The sequence below is a fragment of the Mesoplodon bidens genome (assembly GCF_964165515.1).
Source record: "Mesoplodon bidens genome assembly, chromosome: 8".
NCBI lineage: Eukaryota > Metazoa > Chordata > Mammalia > Artiodactyla > Ziphiidae > Mesoplodon > Mesoplodon bidens.
Genome location: NC_138165.1, coordinates 106,062,572 through 106,083,066, shown reverse-complemented (window position 1 = coordinate 106,083,066; position 20,495 = coordinate 106,062,572). Strand labels below are relative to the sequence as shown.

The 20,495-nt window shown below is 53.5% G+C and overlaps 1 protein-coding gene across 1 annotated transcript; it reads left to right on the top strand.

Moving 5' to 3' along the window:
* Positions 1-7,607: 7,607 nt before the first annotated feature.
* On the top strand, positions 7,608-11,812 carry NPPC (natriuretic peptide C; the record flags this gene model as incomplete). Its single annotated transcript, XM_081242814.1, has 3 exons — positions 7,608-7,697; positions 8,145-8,455; positions 11,712-11,812. The coding sequence occupies 2 exons, from the start codon at positions 7,608-7,610 to the stop codon at positions 8,433-8,435; spliced, it is 381 nt and encodes a 126-aa protein (XP_081098940.1). The 3' UTR covers positions 8,436-8,455; positions 11,712-11,812.
* Between the last annotated feature and the right edge of the window lie 8,683 nt (positions 11,813-20,495).

Here is a 20,495-nt window from a genome sequence, read left to right as displayed (position 1 = left end):
GGAATCAACCAGCCCAGGAAGAGACTTGACAAGTGCTCAGCAGGGACATCACACCAGAGATGCCACATCATTTCAGGTCCTAACCAGGCCCTTCTGCCAGAAACCAGGCTGCCTTGGCGGGTCTCCTGTCCCAGCAGGGCTCAGAAACCAGTCCCAAGGGTCACACACCTGGGTGCTCAGTGAGCAGCTCTGGCCATACCACCCCAGTCTGACAGCTGCTCTGCTGCCCTGGGGGATGCACCAGATGAAAACTCAAGGGGACAAAAAGAAGATGGCATGCCCACAGTCCACGCGGGGTCTGGCACCTGGAGCTATGGGGCCAGAATGACCAGAGTATGATGCTTAATCCCTCTGAGTCAAGATCCCTAGGGGTAAAAGGAAGGTACAGGACTCCAGCCTCTGGGTTCCTTGATCTGGGCACTGTTCTCTGAAGCCCAGTGCCCCTTCTCCCAGCCCAGCATGCAGACTCCCAGCCCTCTCACCCACCTTTCCTGGCTCAGCCACCACCCAGCTTTCTGGATTTTCTCATAACACATCACTCACCACTCCGTGTTTCTCTTAGCTCTGTGAAGCCTTTTCTGCTTGAGAAACACATTTGGATCTAATGGGGTAAGAAGGTGCTGAAGTTAGAAATATTTGCTTAATTTAGTAATATGTATGAGCATATGTCACATTCATTTTACGAAAGTTAACTCTCCCCCACCAGGCTGTGAGCTCGGGTCAGGGACTGTCTAATTCTATAGAGTCAGTGTGATATTTTTATCATCTTATAAGATAATTTTAAAAAGACTTTTCAAGACAACATGGCCAGCACAGGCAGCCTGGACCCAATCATCAAATGTTGTCCTGACAATTTGCTTTCTATTTCCACAAGGGAACCGCTCAGTCCTTCCTAATTGTCTTCTCTACGTGTTGTCCCCTTTGCCCTTGTATCCATCACTAAGGTGGAGGAAGAAGGCTGATGTCTCCAGATGTCCTTACCCTCACGTCAGGAGCTGTCAGGGTGCACCGAAGCTCTGGCAGCCTGGTTATTCCAGGAATGCAATTTCGGAGAGGTCAAGCTGTGGGCACCAGGACCTGGGTAACTGTGGGATCATTCAGGGAACTTACTTGTAAGCAAAAAAGCCTGACTCTGAAAAAAAAGAAAAGAAAAAAAAAGCCTGACTTTGGCTGGGTGAAGTAGAAAAGGAATTTATTTAAGGGGTATTGGGTAGTGGAGAAGGCTTGGCAACAACCCATCCAGGACCAATCAAGCTGCAGAACAGACCTAGCAAGGCCCTCAGTGCCGGCTCTGCCACCAACATTTATGATAACACTGTGTCAGTGACAGCCCTGACACAGGACAGTGGATGCTACCACACTGCCCCTGTGCCCTAGGAAGTGCTCTTGTATTGTGTCTAAGAGTGTTCTGCATGGCCCTGGCTTCTCTGAAGCAAAGGCTCCTCATTTAAAACCTAGGGCTGGCCCATCTGGCTGGGAGACTCCAGGTCACACACCAGTGTGTTCTGTAGGGGTGGTTAGGCAAGCAAGCATTTGACATCTCAGCTTCTGCAGTGGGCTGAGAGCTAGGCAGCAAAAACCCACTGACCTGTATCCACTACACACAGAGCCTGTCTCCCCTTTTTACCATTTCTAAGGACCCCAAGACTCCAAATCAGCTACTTGATCAGAAGTCCTAAACCCTGCTCAACTCTAAGCTGGGGCCTCCTCTCTTAAATTATTTCACCCACAAGGCAAAACAGGCCATCATTTGTGGGGAAGGACCCTTCTTCTCCTTACCCAGCCTGCACTGGGACACAGGGACCTTCCTGGGCGACCCAGGAGAAAAGGTTTGTTGTGTGATGTTGCATGTTGGGCCCAGAAACAATTCACACAGGCACAGGGGTGGTTTTCAAACAATTTATGGGCTTTGGGCTTAAAAGTGTTTTCTAATCCCTGTAGAGACCAGATTGCAAAAATGTATGTTCCTCCAACCCTTGTTAGCATCTGGCTTGGCCATGACGCTCTCTTGCTAGTGTTCTCTGGTCATTCTCATTTTAGAAATTGACTGCTCACCAGAAAGTAGGTGGTGGTCACACACTCCTGGGGCAGAAATCTGCAGAGGAGTTTCTGGCTTGGAAAATCCAAAGACGTGGCTCCTTGAGCTGCCTGGTGGCCCTGGCTCGTGACAGGCCCGTCCTATGGTGCCTTCTGTGAAAATGCAAAGTTAAGAGACTTCTGTAAAACACTTGGGGCAGCTTCTATCCACAGGGAGAAGCTCCCTTCCTTGAAGACTGTGGCCTCCAACAAATCTGAAACACTGTCTCTAAGACCAGACAATAGACATCCTTCTTCTGGTACATACCAAGAGGGTAGGCTCACTGCAGGGACCCCCCCCCACCAACCAGGACAGCAAGGAGTAGCTCCCTGCTTGGAAAAGCTCCATATGGCCAATATTTTACCAGAACCCAGCCAAGGCAAGCTCAGTCCCCAGGGCACAGAGCCTGGCAGCAGATCCATTCCCTCTGCAAACATCTGGTGCATGCACCACACTGAGGTCGGGATGCTGAACCATCTTTTGCTGGGAAGGTCCCTCTCCTTCACCTCCCTAATCACTTTCTCAGGGTTTACGCTTCAGCCTCCACTCCCTCACCTGTCTGTTGATAGTCACAAAGCGAGCAGTCGTTCCCCCCAGGGAACTGAGCCTATCTGTGGAGCCTATCTGTCTTTTATTCTTGAAAAGGGAAAAAAAGGCGGGGTGGTGGTGAGGGATAAACTCTGTCGTCATGCGCTTGCGTAGGGCAGAGGGGTTGGAGGCCATCTGGAGCAGGTGCTGGCAGGGCCCCTGGGAAAGGAGAAGCAAGACAGCTGGCTCATCAGGTGGGAGTGTCCTGGGGTCAAAGACCTCATGGCACGATGAAGTTAAGCTTTTCTGGAATTTCTGGCCCGGGAAAGATGGATGACACTTCCCTGGCCTCTGGCTCCTCTCCTAAAGCCAGGCCCAATAGGTGCAGGACTCCTGGAAGAGGTACCAAGCTCAAGGAGACCTGGCCAGGCTGTGCCTCTGTATCCTCCGTGGGTCCCCACCACCAACAGATCTGGGGAGTCTCAGGGGCGCTGGACCCTCCCACCTGGGAGTGTGTCTTGTGCAGTGACATTCAGATCCCTCTTCTGCCCCAGCTGCTTCCTCCTGCCTTCGTCTAGGACTCAGAAACCTCTTGTCAGGCCTCCTGACTCATCTGTCCCCATCCAGGAGGCAAGGGAGGCTTTTTTCCCAAATACAGATGGTGAAACTGAAGGCTCCAAGAAGTGATGGGATTGGCGAGGGTCCCGCTGCAATTTCCCTGCCGGCCTCCATGAGATCTGCTCACCGCCTGTTCAGTGTCCTCTCTGGGAAGTTATGCAGCTGGAAGGGGGCCCCTGGGATGAAATAATTGCAGAGAAAACAGATGGACAGCGGAGCAATCCTCCCCTTGTCTGTGTGCCTGAGAATCCTCTGCAGGGCCAGGAGGGGGCGCTGTTACACAGGGAGCTTGTTTCCCCGCTCCAGGGGATGGGAGGTGGACAATCCTGTCTTAGCCACCCACCCCTTCCCCAGCCTCCTAAAAGCCCTTATGTGCACCTTTCTCATCTCATCGAAGTCCACTCTTACCTCCTATAGGATCCTGGTAGTGGACTGAACCTCGACTGTGCCCCAGTAGGGCCCATCCGTGGTAGGCACAAAAGTCTTACCTTGCCCTCGTGGAGGAAGGGAAAAAGGGAAGAGGGGCCCACAAGAACAGAGTCTTTTCTCTCCATGTCCTTTCAGAGGTCCAGGAGGGAGAGTCCTAGTCGTGCAACTCTCTGATGCCTGGAGTTTGGCACACCAGCCTGGCTCTGACTTCTCTCTCCCACTCCCTCTCTGTGTCCCCCCACAATTGATCACCCTCCTTCGGCCTCGTCTGTCAACCTACTCCTGCAAACTTGTTTGCCTTCCTCACCCCAAGAGCACAACAGGCCCCCACCCTTGGAAGACAAGCCCCTCCCCCTCTTTATCACGTCTCCTTGCCTCTAGAACCTACTTGCCTCCCTCCCAAGCCTGCCTCCTCTGGGCACTCCTACGTGAAGCATCCTCCCCCTTCTTTCCCTAGCTCTGGGCGCTCATGTTTTCTTTTACTGCACCCCGCTAAGCCTGGGTGCCTTCCTCCCATTAGCCCAAAGGGAATCACTCTGTTTTCCATCTGGGTTTCCCTCTTCTTTCCTTCCTCTCCTCCTGCCTGCCGGGTCTCCTTTCCCAGCTCAGCACAGACTTTTCCTTCTCCAGGAAGCCTGCCCTGCTAGCCCAAGCTGGGAGAGCTGTCCTCCCTCCCTGCCATTGTCTTTTCTGGCCTACAAAGCTAGTGCCTGTTGCCTGGGTGGAGGGGTGTCTTCCCTGCCAGGATGGAACCCCACAGGCTGCACGGATGCTCAGTGAATACTTGGGGAATCAGTGGATGGATAATTGACAAACAACAAGATTCCCTACAGAACTGCCAGGCTCCTAAGGCCCCGTGGCCTTTTCTCTCTCCTTGGCCATTAGGAGGAGTTCTCACACTGAGCATTCAATAAAGTGCCACAAACAGCTCATGTTCAGCTGCTCAGTGGGTCCAACTTTCCCAGGCCTAGCCCCCGGGGCCAGAGCAAGAAGGAGCAAACCTCATGAGTGAAAAGCAGGAAGAAGTGACCTGAGTCCCCATTCTAGGCCTAGGGGAGAGAGAGAGCCTTCTCTGCAGCTTCCTGGGCAAAGAAACCAAGAAGGAGGTGAAAGCTTCAGTCACCAAGGTGGTCATGCGCTGGCTCTCTCCTTCCCTGAAGGTCCCTCCAGCATCATCCTCCCACTTCTACCCATCCCACCTCCCAAGCCCAGGCTAAGCAGGAGCTGCTCCATGGTCTGCCCCAGGGAAGCCTCATGCCGCAGTTAACTCTCCCAGGATCTGATCTGCCCCAGATGACCACAGGCCAGTGGTCAGAAGTGAGGGCTCACCAGAAGATTCCTCTTCCAAAGAGGGGAGGTAGATTCCCAGGTGTTGGTTCTGTCCACACTGGGGCGGGGTCAGTTTATTGTATTTAGTCTCAAAGCTCAAAGAGAGAGGAGACCTAGATGGTTATCCAGCTGTCACCAAGAAGACAGGAAGAACCAGCCTACAGATATTTGGACAGAAGGAGGTGCCCATGAGACACTGGACGCTCCCAACCTGTCCTCAATAAGGGGTTGCAGAAGATGTACCTCTTGCTCCCTGGAAACCAGTCCAGTGCCTGGCTCAAGAATCAATCTGGGGCTTCCCTGGTGGCACAGTGGTTGAGAATCCGCCTGCCAGTGCAGGGGACACGGGTTCAAGCCCTGGTCCGGGAAGATCCCACATGCCGCAGAGCAACTAAGCCCCTGCGCCACAACTACTGAGCCTGCGCTCTAGAGCCTGTGAGCCACAACTACTGAGCCCGCGTGCCACAACTACGGAAGCCTGCTCGCTCTAAGCCTGCTCTGTTGCAGGCCCCCGCTCTGCAACAAGAGAAGCCACCGCAATGAGAAGCCTGCACACCGCAACAAAGAGTAGCCCCCAGTCACCACAACTAGAGAAAGCCTGCGGGCAGCAACGAAGACCCAACACAGCCATAAATAAATAAATTTATTTTTTTAAAAAAAGAAGAATCAATCTGCCTGGCTCCTTAAACCTGTATAAACAAAGCAAGTCTCAAAGAAGTTCCAGATTGGTAACATTCCTCTTCTTCCGGTAGACAATGAGGAGAGGGGACTTCCATCGTCCATCTGGAGCTCCCTCCCCCTTCCCCTTCTTACACCTCTTCCTTTCTCCTCAAATGAAAGAGTGGTGCCCCTCGATGGGTGTTACCATGCGGAGGCAATCAGGCTGGCTGCCCGGAGGTGATGAGTCAACGCACCAGAATACAAAGGATGCCCTGCTGATGTCTGGATCATCTTGGAGTTCAGGAGATTCTGCTACCCCAAACTCAGGCCTCTGGTGTAGGTTATTTCCTAAACAAAGGGACCTGCACTTTCCCGCGCAGAATGCCAGGGTGGGAAAGAAAGCAGATGGTTTGGCATTGCCTCCCGGCTCTGGGCTCAGGCTTTGCTGTGGGATCCACCACATGACACTTGGTTCTCCTGGCCCCTCTCGATTCCTGCGGGGTTCCCGCCGGGGGCGCAGCTTCCTTTCCTCGAAAAAGGTCGTCCAGGTGCCTCCAACCCTCAGGGTAGTCTTGGCGCTTGGGGTCCACAAGCGCTCCCCTACTCTCCGCTCTCCAGCCGAGTCCCCTGCTCCGGAGGCAGTGGAGTCATAGATTCCTGCATCTCACTCAATTCTTATGGTTCTCTGCCTCCACGGCCCATCCCGAAGGACTCCTCAGAACCCAAGGGACCGAGACGCCCTGCCCAAGGAGAGGGAGTCGTGAGCAGCAGCGATACTTGGGCGTGTTCCGACAACTATGGTAGGGACCACTCTGCAGCAGAAAACGCGAGGGCGACCACCTGTTATGGCTCACAGAAACCAGACTGGGCTCGGGGCCGGGTAAAGCTCCCTCCCCAGACAGGGCAGGTGCACAGGCCACTGGAGCGGACAGCCCCACGCTGCGGATCCTCGAGTGGGTGCAGTCAAGGTCAGGCGCGCACCCATCGGTGCAGGAGGAAGCCATCTGGCGGGTCAGACCCGAGGACGTTCTGTAGGGCCGGCCCGGGATGAGGGCGCACTTAGAGCCACAGCGGCGGGCCCAAGATGCAGCCGCACACACGCATGAACACTCGCATCTCGTTCGCCTTTCGCTCCCAAACACACCCGCAGGCGAAAAGCTCGCACTCTCCGGTGAAGGACTTGCGCTCTCCCCTGCGGCCCCGGGGAAACCCCGCTCTCTCTGTGCCTACCTCCCGGACCTCCGGCCCCATCCTCTGCCTCCCCAACCTAAAGGCGTCGGTGCGATCTGAATTACTGTCCCGGCGAGCAGGTGAAAGGTGGAGCCGCAGCGCCAGGCCTCGCGCCTGTCAGGTGCCCCGGGAAGAGATTGGCAACAAGGCAGATCTGCGTGGATTTCGGGCTGTGCCAACTTTCTGGCTGTGTGACTTTGGGCAAGTTACTTAATTCCTCTGAGCCTATCTTTGCACTTGCAAAGAGGGAAACTGATCCTTTCCAGGAAGAGCGTGTGTGCTGTGGTCCAACCTTGTGCGCAGGGCAGCGGGCGCACGAACGCTTGGCATGCCAGGGCGCGCTCCCTGCAATTCGAGTTCCCTTGTGCGCGCCGCTTTGCAGCTTGGAGCGCAGTCGGGAGAGAGCCCGCCGAGCCGCGGGATCCCTCCGGGGTGGGATGAGGGTGGGGGCAGAGGGGGAGCCCCCGCGGACCCCTCCCGGCCCTCGGCGCGAGTGCCATTGGCCCGGGCGGCCCTGTGGGCGGGAGGATGACATCAGCGGCAGGTTGGATTATAAAGGCGCGAGCGGAGCCGCGGGCTCAGAGCGCACCCAGCCGGCGCTGCGCAGCACTGGGACCCGCACCCGCGTCGCAGCCCGGCCAGCCTGCTCCGCGCTCGCCTGCCCGTCTGCCCGTCTGCCCGCCGGCCCCGGGCACCCTTGCTGCCGCCGGCCTGCGCCCAGCCACCCACGGGCACCATGCACCTCTCCCAGCTGCTGGCCTGCGCCCTGCTGCTCGCGCTACTCTCGCTCCGGCCCTCCGAAGCCAAGCCCGGGGCACCGCCGAAGGTGGGTGCTGTCGCAGGGACGTCGGAACTGCGAGGGGCGGTGGTAGGGCTAGGGGGTCTAGGAGGTTGTGGCCCGCCGGAGGGAGCAGAGGGGGCGGGAAGGCGGCTCTCTCCCTCCCCTGAGATGCGCGCGGGTGAGAGCTGGGGAGCCCTCGAAGGCCGGACTCGGGAGAGCATCGACAAATGCGCAGCCTCTGCCTCAGTGTGGTCAGCCCGGCAAGGGGCAAAGGAGAGGAGGGCAAGCGGCTCCCCGAAGGAGCGGACAGCAGCGGCCGCGTGGCAGGTGGATGCAGGGCCGAGCCGTCCGGCACCTCTGGGGGCGCGCTCAGGACTCGAAAAGGACAAACCGCGCTGGCCGGAGTGTCGGGCTGGGGCATCAGCGGCCCCGCCAAGTCCCCCGCGCTGCCGCGGTGCGTCCCTTCACCTGCCCGTTCTCTCCTTCTGACAGGTCCCGCGCACTCCGCCAGGGGAGGAGGTGGCCGAGCCCCAGGCTGCGGGTGGAGGTCAGAAGAAGGGCGACAAGACTCCCGGGGGCGGCGGCGCCAATCTCAAGGGCGACCGGTCGCGACTGCTCCGGGACCTGCGCGTGGACACCAAGTCTCGGGCGGCGTGGGCCCGTCTTCTGCAAGAGCACCCCAACGCGCGGAAATACAAGGGAGGCAACAAGAAGGGTTTGTCCAAGGGCTGCTTCGGCCTCAAGCTGGACAGGATCGGCTCCATGAGCGGCCTGGGATGTTAGTGCGGCGACCCCTGGCGGCGGTGAGTACCACCAACCCCGGCCGCCGGGAGCTCTTGCACACCCAGCTTCCCGTGAAGCCCCCCAGAACCTAGCCTGCACCCCCTCCCTCAGGCCGGCTCCTCTCTGATCCCCTGGACCTTTCCGCCTCCCAGCCAGACCATCTGAGCACTAGATTGAGTGTGTGTGCTAGACATTTGCCCCCAACACCATTTATCATCCCATTTTACAGATGGAGAAAGTGAGGGATAAAGTGGTCAGGGAACTTTGGCAAGGTCAGAAATGGCTCAGCATGGATGAACCCACCTGGCTCCCTCTGGAGAAACAGAGACAGCTTGGGGGGGGTGGTCCCGGGGGTGGGGTCCCACCCACCCCAGGACCATAAGGCAACCAGCAACACTGACCCCAGTTCTCCAGCTGGGGGGATTGAGGGCTGATCCTGGGTTGGTGGGAGCGGAGGAGGAAAGGCATACATCCAAGTTAAGGGTGAGTTGATCTGCTGGGCACTGCATCATGGTGCTGGGCAGTAAGCAGCCCAGTGGTCAGGACAGCTCCCTGGGTCTGTTGTCTCTGTAATGGGACAGACGTGGAGCGATACCTGCCCCCTCACAGTAGGGAGAATAGCCATTTGTTAGCATCACCAGGGAGCATTTCTGCCCCAGAGCATTCTGATTCCTGTCCCTTCTCTAAACCATGGCCGTGGGCAAACTGGTCTGTCCAGGGTCCTGATGCTGCTGCAATCCGTGTGACTTCAGGATAGAGCCTCAGTGTTCATGGCACTATTTTAGGGCAAGGAAAAAGAAACTAAAATAAATCTATTTTTTTGCCCCAACCTGAAACTCAACATGTCCCAAACTGAGCTCCGCCCCCCCTCCCCCTTCCCCCCCACCATGCCTAGGCTCCATACCTGGGTTTCTGGTATGGCCTCCTCCGCCTCCACCAGGCTGGAAACCCCTGTGCTACCTTCAGCCCCTGCCGGGCGCTGCTCCCCTGGCAAGGTAGTGCGGCAAATGTCCTTCCCTCCTTTCCCCACTCTCCATTCCTGCTGCCCACCAGTATCCATGGAGGAACAACATCCCAACCTCTGGAACTGACATTCAAGTGATTTTGAACCTGACCTCCTGGTGTCCAGCCTTGCCTGCAGCCAGCTGCTGTCATTCCCTGTCCCACAGTCTTTCTGTCCCACTGCAGGCCAAGCTGTGTTCTCGCACCCCAGAAGCATTATCAGTGTCTACACTGTCTTCCCCCAAAGGACAAGAGCGCCCATCTTTGAAGGTCTCCAGTGCAATGCCTGAGGCTTTTTTACTACACAGAAAACTTTTTCACCTGAGCTATGGTTGTTTGTGAACCCCCAAATTAACTCATGAGCAACTTAAGGGCCGGACACTAGCCTAAGATGATCTGGGGCCTGCAGGATGCCCAAAGGAGCTCTTTAAAATGTCTGTCAATGACCCGGAAAACCTGCCCCACCCAGCATAGGAGCACTCCTCACCCACCTGCCCTAGTATTTAGCTGGTGTCCTTCCTCTCTGCAGCCAGACTTGGACAGGCTGTGTGCTCCTCCTGCAGGGGCTTCGTTTGTCTGAGGTCTTGACTTGCCATGATTCTGGCACTGGTGGACCAGCCTTTAGAAGCTACCATTGTGATGGGTTTGTTCTATTCTCTCCTGTCTCAACAATGAAGAGATGAAGCCACAGGCATCAAATTTTCAATTTGTGAGTTAAGCACCAAGTTCAAACTTCAGAATCCAAGCAAATGTTATTCTATGAGTTAGCAGGAGATAAGGTCCTGGAAAGTGCCTGGCATGCACGTCCCCATAGACCCCTTGTTCTTGGATGAGGCTGTCTGTGGGTACCAGGTATTCGTGGAGAGAGGTACTCCGCAGGTGGAATCCAGGTTGCTAAGACTTCTTGACCCCTTTGACCAGGGAAGCTTGTCAACCTCCTGGAAGTTCTCTTTTAGCTGAACGCCCACCTCCAACACCTTTAACCTTCTCAACCCCACCCTCACCCCCAGCCCCGTGAGAAGGCAGAGCATCCTCCTTGCTGCCTGCAACCCCCTAGTGGAGATGCCCAGGGTATCTCACTGTCTGGGCTTAAAAGAGAAAGACAGCTTAGGGTTTTCCCATTAATGAAAGCTCTTCCGAGGCTGTGGCCATTTCTCTACACAGGAGTTGACTTTGGCTCTAACCAGCTGCCATAATGACTGTCGCTGATGGTTATAGCCTTGATTATAAAATGCTAATGGCAGAGATGAGGTGTGGAGGATGCCTGAATGAACACGTTGCCCATGGGGCCCAGGGACATCACAGACATCTGTCCTCTGTTTAAACATATGGGACGGCAGAGAAAGGGGTTGGAGAAGAGTTCATCAAGGCCTTGAGGCCTGGGGTCCCTCTGCCAGGACTGTCCTCTGGAAGGGCACCACCCTGTCTCAGGTGGAAGACTTCCTCTGGCTCCCGAGCACCCACACACCCATTCGCAGAGACTGGGTGTAGCCCTCATCAAATGACTCTGCCAACTCACGAGCCAGCCAACCCAGCACGACCACTCATTTCCCCAGGGCTGGTGTGACACACCATTTCCTCTGATTCTGAAGGGGACCCTTTCTGTGGAGAAGCCAGCTGGGGAAGGAAGTGCTATTTATGGGCAGCTGTGACCCAGACACTCTGCCAATGCCCAGTGTGTGGCCCGCTGTTGAATCTTAAAGCCAGCCCTGTGAGGTGGCTATTATCCCATTTTATGGGTGAGGAAAGCGATACTCAAAGCTATGCAGGGCCATCCAGGAAGTAATATTCAGAGTTGGGACTTGAGTCCAGATTTCCCAAATCTTCAGATGCTTCTCTCCCCGTTCCCTCCGCCACCCCCCGGACACGTAAAGCGCCTGATGGAGGGTTGGTATTGTAGCAAAAAATAGAGGTGGGCCGGGGTGGGAGGTGGGGGGGCTTCATTTTCCATTCCCTTTCCCTCACTGTGTCTCACTGAGAGCCAAGGGCAAGGCCTGCACTTAGTCAGAGGGGAAGGAGGGCTGGCTGACTTTCTGGTTCCACCTGTGCTGGGGCAGGAAGTGCCAAGGACACAGCAGGCGATGGATGAGGACCTGGAGAGGCCCGGAGTGGAAGGGCCCTTTTTCCTCTGCAGGAAGGCCTTCATCAGGGCCTGTAGGGCAAAGGCGGAGGGATTTTGCCTTCTGCTACAGCAGGAAAGGGAGGAAGATTCTAGAAGTGCCCTGCAGGCTGGGCTTTCTCAGCTGAGTGTCCCTTGGCCCCTCTGTGTTTCAGGATCGGGAACCTGCTCCGTTTTGCTGAGGTCACCCTTGGTCATCAGCCTCCCAGCATCTGGAAGCACCTCCAGCGCAACGTGGCTTTTACATTTCTATTTTTTTTTCCTGGTACTGGGAATACACAACACCAGCTGTTTTATTATTATTTAGGGAGGGGGGTATGACTTTATTGTTTGTTTTTTTTAATGAAAAATAAAAAGTTATATATTATATATATTATATACACAAAACACACACACCTACACCGACGTGATGACAAGGGACAGTTTTTAAGAGACTGACAAAACCAGCTGTAAAACATTGCTGTTTGTAAATTCATGTCATGCATAAATGTATTTATGTTGTAAAGCTATTTATATTGTTTATAAAGAGATATTTATAAAAATTTTATTTATGTAACTAAATGAAAGAAGTCAATCATTGTAATGTTTTTGTCTTAACTAGTTGAAAAATGTAAAAAAAAGTCATTCCATGAACATCTTGAAAGCTGTCTTTATTTACTCATTGCACCTTTTTTTTTAGGAATTAGTCTGAGAAGGAGGGAGAATGCGGAGACAAGGCTTTTGCCTCTAAATAGATCTAGCAGCCGGTTCCGATTCTGGGTTGATTTGTATCAGGATCCCCCAGGAATCTTGTTAAAAATACAGATTCCTGCCCCCATCCACCCTCAGATCTACTGAATCCGACCTCCACGGGTAGGATTGGCCATGTGGCTTTTGTCCCAAGTGATTCTGACCAGCTTGGCCAGGTCAGGAAGCTCTGCTCAGAGCACTGCACAGCTGAGAAGTCAGATGTGGTGAATTAAATTAAAACTGAATTTAGCTGACTGAGGGCCCTCTAATTCTACTCCATCTTCTCTCTGTTATTAAAGGAAACAAATCACTGAAAGCTTCCTTTCTGCTTTGGGGAGATTTAGAAGGTTTCCATATATCTTGCGGAATCTGGTCTGGTTACCTTATGAGTCTCAGCTCTGGGAAGCATGGGGCGGGTCGCTTTTCCTCATAGCAAGCCCCAGGCTCAGTGGGGGCCTGAGACCAAGGATCTCAGAACGAAAGAGAACGTATTATCAGGTTTCCTATTTGCATAGTGCAGTGTGCTTTTCAAGGGGGTTGTGTGTTTTCTTTTCACCTGAAGCTGCTAACAATTATGGTTCCTATGGAGTCTTGCATGAGAAATAATGACTATTTAGAATCTCTTTTCCTGAAACCAGCAGGAAACTTAAATAATTCCGAGCTAATCTCACTCCATCCTTGCTACGTGACTCTCCTGTGCAGCTCCCCCATCTGTCTTCTGTCCCTCGTTTGGTGAAAACAAGGACTAAAAGAGCCTTTGGGGCTGGTTCCACCAGGTGAGCACGACCCCTCTCAGGGGGATTGGGAGCAGTGTGGCCCCAAAGTCATGGGGTCAGCAGGCCTAGCCAAGTATTTCCAGAGGAAATTTGGCTCTGGTGGGATGGGGAGGTGGCCAGTGGCACCTGGCTTTTCTGCTGGCATCCGAGCCCCTGACCTCTCTTCCCTCAGCAGCAGGTTCTCAGGTGGGTCAGCGGCCGACACAGTGACCTCACCTGGGTGAGGAAACAGCTTTGAAGACATGTTCCAGCCGGGGAAGGCGTGCCCTTCCCACTCCTCAGCTTCCGCCACTGCCCCAGGGTCCTTCTTTGGGCTGAGCTCTCTAGGGTGTGGCTATCTTCCTTCTCTCACCCCGCTTCTGTGGCTCAGAACTCAGGTGCCAGGTCAATGAGGGTGAGGGCCTCCAGCACCCAGGGCTCGCCAGTGCCTCCGTTCACCGTGCTGTCTGTAGGCCCCGTGCCAGGGGATGCTGACGGGCGCTGCAGGAACAGGAAGGCGGTGGGAACACTGTGGGCTTTGCTGGTGGTGAGGCAGGCACATCTTCCGAAGCCCAGAGACAAAAGGGGCGGAGAATTCTAGGATTCAGGGAGCCGCCACCAGAAGCTAAAGCTTTTCTCCGTGGACAGTATCTGGGTTTCCAGGATCCTCAGGCCCAAGCGACACAGGCTGTCCTCCCAAGTAGCTCTCATCCCTGAATTAGCTGCAAACAACATGCACGACTCTCTGTTGCCAGTTCAGCTTCCCACTGGTGGAGGCCGTTGCCAGAAGGCAAGTCCTCCTCGACATCCAAACCTGAAGTCCTCCGACTGCTTCCTCGGCAGCAACAGGGACACGTCATCCCAGCCACGAGTTTCTGCTGGAAAGCCGGGAAAGGATCAACAGAGAGTCCATCAGTACCAGGAAAAGTTTTGAAACCTCCAGAGATTACCCGGGTGGTGGTATTGCCCAAGGCTTCCAGTCCTCCAGGCTGTATCTTGGGCTCATCCCTCTGCACGAGCAACTCGCCTCCAGAGCTGCTGGAAAACCTGTAGCTTCTCTCACTGGGGTGAACACAGCAGCCAGGACCAGCTCAGGGGATGGGCCTCACTGGAGCCCTGGTCCTCGGGACAGGGCCGGTACCCCTGCAGTGTTAAACGGTTCACTGCGAAAGACCAACAGGGTTAGGCAGAGGCGAAGAGAGATACAGGTGCTGGAAGGCCTCAGGCCTGGGGGTGTTCGGGAGGAAGCCATTCCCTTCCCCGAAGCACTCGGTTACTGGGGAGTCAGGGTGGGGAATGGGGGCATCTGCCTGGTTGAGGCTCCCTGGTGCTACAGCTGGTGGCATGTAGGAGCCTGGCTTGGCAGGACTGGGCCCAGGAACCCCACCTTGGGCTCCCAAACACACCTGGCGGAGAGACCCCATCTCTCGAGCCCATGCCAGGGAGGTACCACCCTGCCCCTACCATGGAGGTGAGGCGGAGCGTCCAGGTCCTCAGCCAGGCGGGTTCCAGGCGTCTGCCTTCCCTCCTCTGCCTGAGATATGAGAGGTCCTCCCCTGGGGCCAAACGGGTGGTCCAAACTGGGGCTGCACACAAGCAGGGGGGGCTCTGGGGGTGATCAGAGGGGCCACGATATCTGGACACGGTCAGAGCCCTGCTCTTCCATAGGAAGAGCTCTTAACCCAGGCGGGTGGTAGGGGAGAGGCTGAGGAGCCCCAACCCCAGTTAGGGAGGGAGAAAAGTCAGGGTCCCCTCAGAAACGGGATTTGACTCAGACGTTTTACATGAAGAGGCTTAATCGAAGGGACCGTCTGCAGAGGTGTGGGCCGGTGTGACGGAGGAGTTGGTGGGAAGCCTGGGATGAAGGGAGAAACTGTCCTGGGGTTGGAACTGTGCCACGGTGCAGGGTGGGATGAGGGAGAAATACCCCAACTTCTCTCGCCACCCCGCCCAGCCTCTCTCTGGTGCCTGCAATTGGCTAAACCCACCAGGAGCCAGACAGCAGGGGAACCCGGGTCAGGTGGCCTGCAGGAGTCTCCTGCCAGGGTGGGTAGGGTGGGAGGCAAACAGAATCACAAAGCAGCAAGAGGGATTTGGCTTGAGGCAGGGGTCCGGCACCTTCCTCTAGCAGGGATGAGGAAGACCTGCAGCAGGTATGGGGGCTGATATCACCTCCCTGGAGGCAGCTGATTGTCTTGAATGCAGGAGACAAAGGATTGACTGAGCCCGAAGTGTGGGCACTGCGTGACTGGCAGCTCCTGTTCTAGGAGTTGCCCCACATTCACACCTTTACTGAGCTTGGCTGGAGGGTCACTGGTGTTCCCTCCACACCACCTACACCATCCACGTCCCTCCCTCCGTGCCCCACTGAAGACTGATGATGTTGGAAAAATGTGATTTTTTTCTATTTATCCTTATAGTTTTTCTTTTTATTGTTATTATTCTTTATAATTGACTTACAATATTATATTCGTCCCAGGTGTACAACATAGTGATTTGATATTCTTATACATTACAAAATGGTCGCCACGACACGTCTAGTTACCACCTGTCATCCTACAAAACGATTACAATATCACTGGCCATATTCCTTATGCTGTATATTACATCACTGTTAATTATTTATTTTATAGCTGGAAGTTTGTACCTCTTAATCTCCCTCACCTATTTCACTCATCCCCCCACACCCCTCCCCACCAGCAACCACCAGTTTGTCCTCCATATCTATGAGTCTGTTTCTGTTTGTTGCATTTATTCCTTTATTTTTGAGATTCCACATATAAGTGAAATCATACGGTATTTATTTATCTTTACATTTTAATAGTCATATAGTTGTTATTTATTCAGTACATAAAGGTTCAGTATTAATGTAATAATTAGATAGGAAATGTGAGGTTATGCTGCAGTAACAAACAACCGCCAAAATGCAGTGTCTTAAAATATTTATTTCCTGCTTGCACAAAGTCTATTATGGAGCTGAGCGGTCCTTCAGGGCAACTCCTTACCATAAAATGGCTCAGTGTTGCACCTTCAAATCAAGGAATTTTTCTTCAGTTGATGCGAAGAGAACCTGCTGGGAGGTCAAGCAACGAGGGGCTTCTACCCAGACAGGATGCCTGAGACTTATAGTCACACTTAATTGGCCAAACCAAGTCACGTGACCATGCCCTACTTTGAGGGGCTGAGGAAATGCAGTCCTCCCTCGTGCCCAGAAATGGAGGAGACCTGCACTTTAGCAAGCAGGAGCGAGCGCCTACACCCATACGTAGCCACAACTTAGAGTTCCTTCACTGTGTGCCAGACACTCCCTAGGAAATTCTACTTTATCTGATGTGAACGTTATCAGCCCTACTTTATTTTTATTTGTGCTTGATATCTTTGCCCAAGCTTTGATTCTTTCCCTCTCTGGTATTTTTTTTTAATGTAGGTGTGTTTGTAATGTATTAGATTAAAATATATGTAATCTGGGCTTCCCTGGTGGCGCAGTGGTTGAGAGTCTGCCTGCCGATGCAAGGGACACAGGTTTGTGCCCCGGTCCAGGAAGATCCCACATGCCGCGGAGCGGCTGGGCCCGTGAGCCATGGCTGTTGAGCCTGTGCGTCTGGAGCCTGTGCTCCGCAACGGGAGAGGCCCGCGTACCAAAAAATAAATAAATAAATAAAATATATGTAATTTGAGACGTTCTGCCCTTTAATAAGAAAACTAGATTATTCACATTTATTGTCATTATTGCCCATGCTTGGCCCAACTCCTTTATCTGAATTTTGACTTTGTGTTTTTAAGGTTCTTTAATTTTTTTGTTCCTTTTAATTGAATTTTTTTTCTTCTGTAGACTATGGTGCTTGCTTTAATCTTCTGCAATGATTTGGAAAGTAGACATCCTGTTTTTAATTGTTAGTGGTTCCATTTAGTTTTTCATGAAAATTATTAAACCCACATTTATATTATTACCAAAATCAAAATCACAAACAATAACTTTGAGCTCCTTCACAAGAGAGACAAAGAATTTAGCCCATTTGCTTCTTCCCTGACCTCTTCTGCCCTTTCTGGGTCTCCATGAACATAATCTGAGGACAGTCTCCTTAACTGGACTGCTACAACTACCAAAACACCCTCCCTCCAAAATACCTTCAGCTTTCTTTTTGTTCCCCCATATCCATCAGATATTTTGACTTTCCACCCTAACGCCCTTCTCCAGACACGGCCCCACTGCACACCTCTTAGTCTGGGCTGGCTTCTCTGGCCCCTGCCTGTTCTCCATGGCTGCCCGGGCCCCTCCCACGGGTGTGAGGTTTGAATTTCAGCCCCTGTGCTGGGGTGTGTGTGTCGGGCCAGTGTGGGTGCTGTGCATTACACGGGGCCGCATACGTGCGCTTCCTCCCCAGAGTTTGCCAACACTTTCATTTCACGAGCGACAGTGCAGGCACCGGCCCTGCGCTGCTTTCCCGCGAGGAACGCGCATCCTCCTCTGGCCGACGAGCCGCAGATCCGGAGCCGGAACATGGACAGACCTGTCCTCTCTGGGGCTGGCCGGCTCTCCGAGGAATCTCTCCGAGGTCTTCTCTCGCTTTGTCTCATCTGCTGGAGGGCCTTAAGGCTTTGGCTATGAGCAGGACAGAAACAGGGTTCCAGGGGTCCTAGTTGTTTGATCCAAGAGGGTCAGAGAAGGCGCTCCACTCGGATGGACACCAGGGGGCGCGACAGCGCTGGGAGCATCAAGGGCTCCCCTGGGACAAAGTCAGGCAAGCCTGAGGGTGCTGGCGAGAAAGGGCATCAGAGTGCCGCGTGGACCGTGCGTCAGTGGGGGCAGATGGACCCCAGGCTTGGGTGCGCAGGCTGAGATAGGGGACCCCGGGTGGGCTTTGAGCCCTGGAAAGCGCTGCGGGGCTCCCTCTCTTGGCTTACTGCTCGGGTCAGTTGGTCTGTGGACACCGGGTACTAGTGTGAATTCCGGGTGTGAGCAAAGAAAGGCGAGGCAGGTGAGCCGCCAGGGCTCAGGCAGCATGAAGAACTGGGAGCTTTGGACAGCCTCCTGCGAAAGGATCTACCTCTGCTCGGATACCTCCTTTTCATGGCTGAAAGAACCCCATCAGTAAAAACTTGGGTATAATTAGGTATCTGAACACTAAAAACAAGCACGTCTGTGTTCATAAAAGTATGATAGTATTATATACACACATACTTTCTTCCCAGGCCCTGGGATGTACCCACACCCTTTGTGGAGAGAACTGGCCCAAAGAGCCCTCAGCATCTTTCCATGGAAGGCCTGGGGTTGGGGGGGCTGGTGTCAGCCTCCTGCATGATCCATGACCCATGAGAGTGGAGGAAGCTGGGCCCAAACTCAAAGAAATGGTTTAGATCATTTTTGAGGCTTGAAATGGGATGACATCTGGCAGGATGTTGGCCAAATGGTGACAACAATTACCTCTAGATGAGGGGTTTCAGGTGGCTCTGACCTTTTATTTCTTGTACTTTTTGGTTGTACTTGCCTTGTTTGCAGTGAAGAGGTATGTATACATGTACATATGCATGTGTATATATGTATGTACATGTATATATACACATAGAGATGTTCACAGCAGCGTTATTCATAATAACCAAAAAGTGATAACAATCCAAATGTCCATCAACTAGTGAATGGATAAATCAAATGTGGTCTAGCCACACAACAGAATACTATTTGGCAATAAAAAGAAACAAGGTACTGATACATGCCACAACATAGATGAACCTTAGAAACATTATGCGAAGTAAAAGAAGCCAGACACAAAAGTCACATATTGTATGGTTCCATGTACATGAAAGGTCCAGAACATGCAAATCTACAGAAGCAGAAAATGTATTCTGAGTGATTGTCTAGGGCTGGAGTGGGAGGGTGAGGGGAAATAGGGAGTGATTGCTAATGGGTATGAGATTTCTTTTGGGGGGTTAAGAAAACAGTCTAAAATTGATTGTGGGGCTTCCCTGGTGGCGCAGTGGTTGAGAGTCCACCTGCCGATGCAGGGGACACAGGTTCGTGCCCCGGTCCGGGAAGATCCCACATGCCGCGGAGCAGCTGGACCCATGAGCCATGGCTGCTGAGCCTGCACGTCCGGGGCCTGTGCTCCACAATGGGAGAGGCCACAGCAGCGAGAGGCCCGCATACCACAAAAAATAAAATTAAAAAATAAAAAATAAAATTGATTGTGGTGATGGTTACACCACTCTGAATATACTGAAAACTATTGAATGTACATTTTAAATGGGTGAAGTGAGTAGTGTGTGAATTATATCTCAATAAATCTGTTATGTAGAAAACAATAAGGTTATTTCAAAAGGGAAAAGAATTTCAAAAACTCCAAGAAAGGAGACTCTTAGAATAAAATCAGGCTCTCAGAACCCAGCCCTGTGCTTGGCTGGACCTTTTCCAGGAGGGGCGTTTCCTAAGCTGCATGCAGAGGGGGGTGGACCAACACCAGATGTCAGCTGACCTGGGCCCCTTTCCTTGCACCATCCCCTCCAGCTGGGAGGCTTGGGCAAATGAAACCTCAGCATCCTCTTCTGTAAAGTGGGAGCAATAATAGTCCTACCTCGTGTGGCTACTGTGAGGATGACATGAGATGATGCGTCTCAGGGTCTTTGTTCTTTGCCTGGCACATGAAGAGCCACGATTACAAGACGATGCACATGCACACTCCACCACCTGAGTGCCCGGCTTCCCAAACTGCAAACAAAAGCCCAGTCCTATGAACAGTGATGCCCAAATTACCGCAGCCTGTAGGATGGTGCCTCCTGCCACAATCACCCCACTAATTTCAGGGAAACCCCAGAGGCGCCACACACTTTCTTTCCTTGTCCTCCAGGTGGACAGTCGATGGCACACCAGCCCTCAAATGGGACACTGGCCAAGCCATGCTGTCGAAGCCCCCCCAGGAACGCTGCTTTGTTGGGCACAGAAACCCCCCACTGAGGCCACCTGAGCTCTCTGGGGCTGGGGTCGGGGAGGCTCTGGGCCCTGAGCAATGTTGCTGGGTCAGATCGTCGTGAGCTGCTCTTTCAGCTGCTGCCACCAGCCACTCTGGCCTTTGGGCCTTGAGGTCAATCCGTGTGGGTAGGGGCAGGGGTGGAGGGTGACAAGTGACCCCAGGCCATCCCTTCCTTCTTCATCACACCGTTCTGTCTGTCCTTTACTTTGTCCTTACAGCCAGTCCAACACCTCTCAACACTCCCCCAAAACTCCTTTCTCCTTCAGCCAAGCAGCAAATGTCTTTGTGCCTATTGACACCTACTAATGGGTGGCCAGAGGGGTCATTAGCTCCCTGATCCACGAGGGCAATCCCATGTGGGCAGAACCAGGATGCTCCCCCAAAGTGTCTGCGAGTTTCTCAAGGGCAGGGATGAGGTCTCTCTTGTTCTAATGTCCCCAGCATCCAGCCCAGTTACTGGCACGTCACAGATGCTCAACGAAAGTTTGCG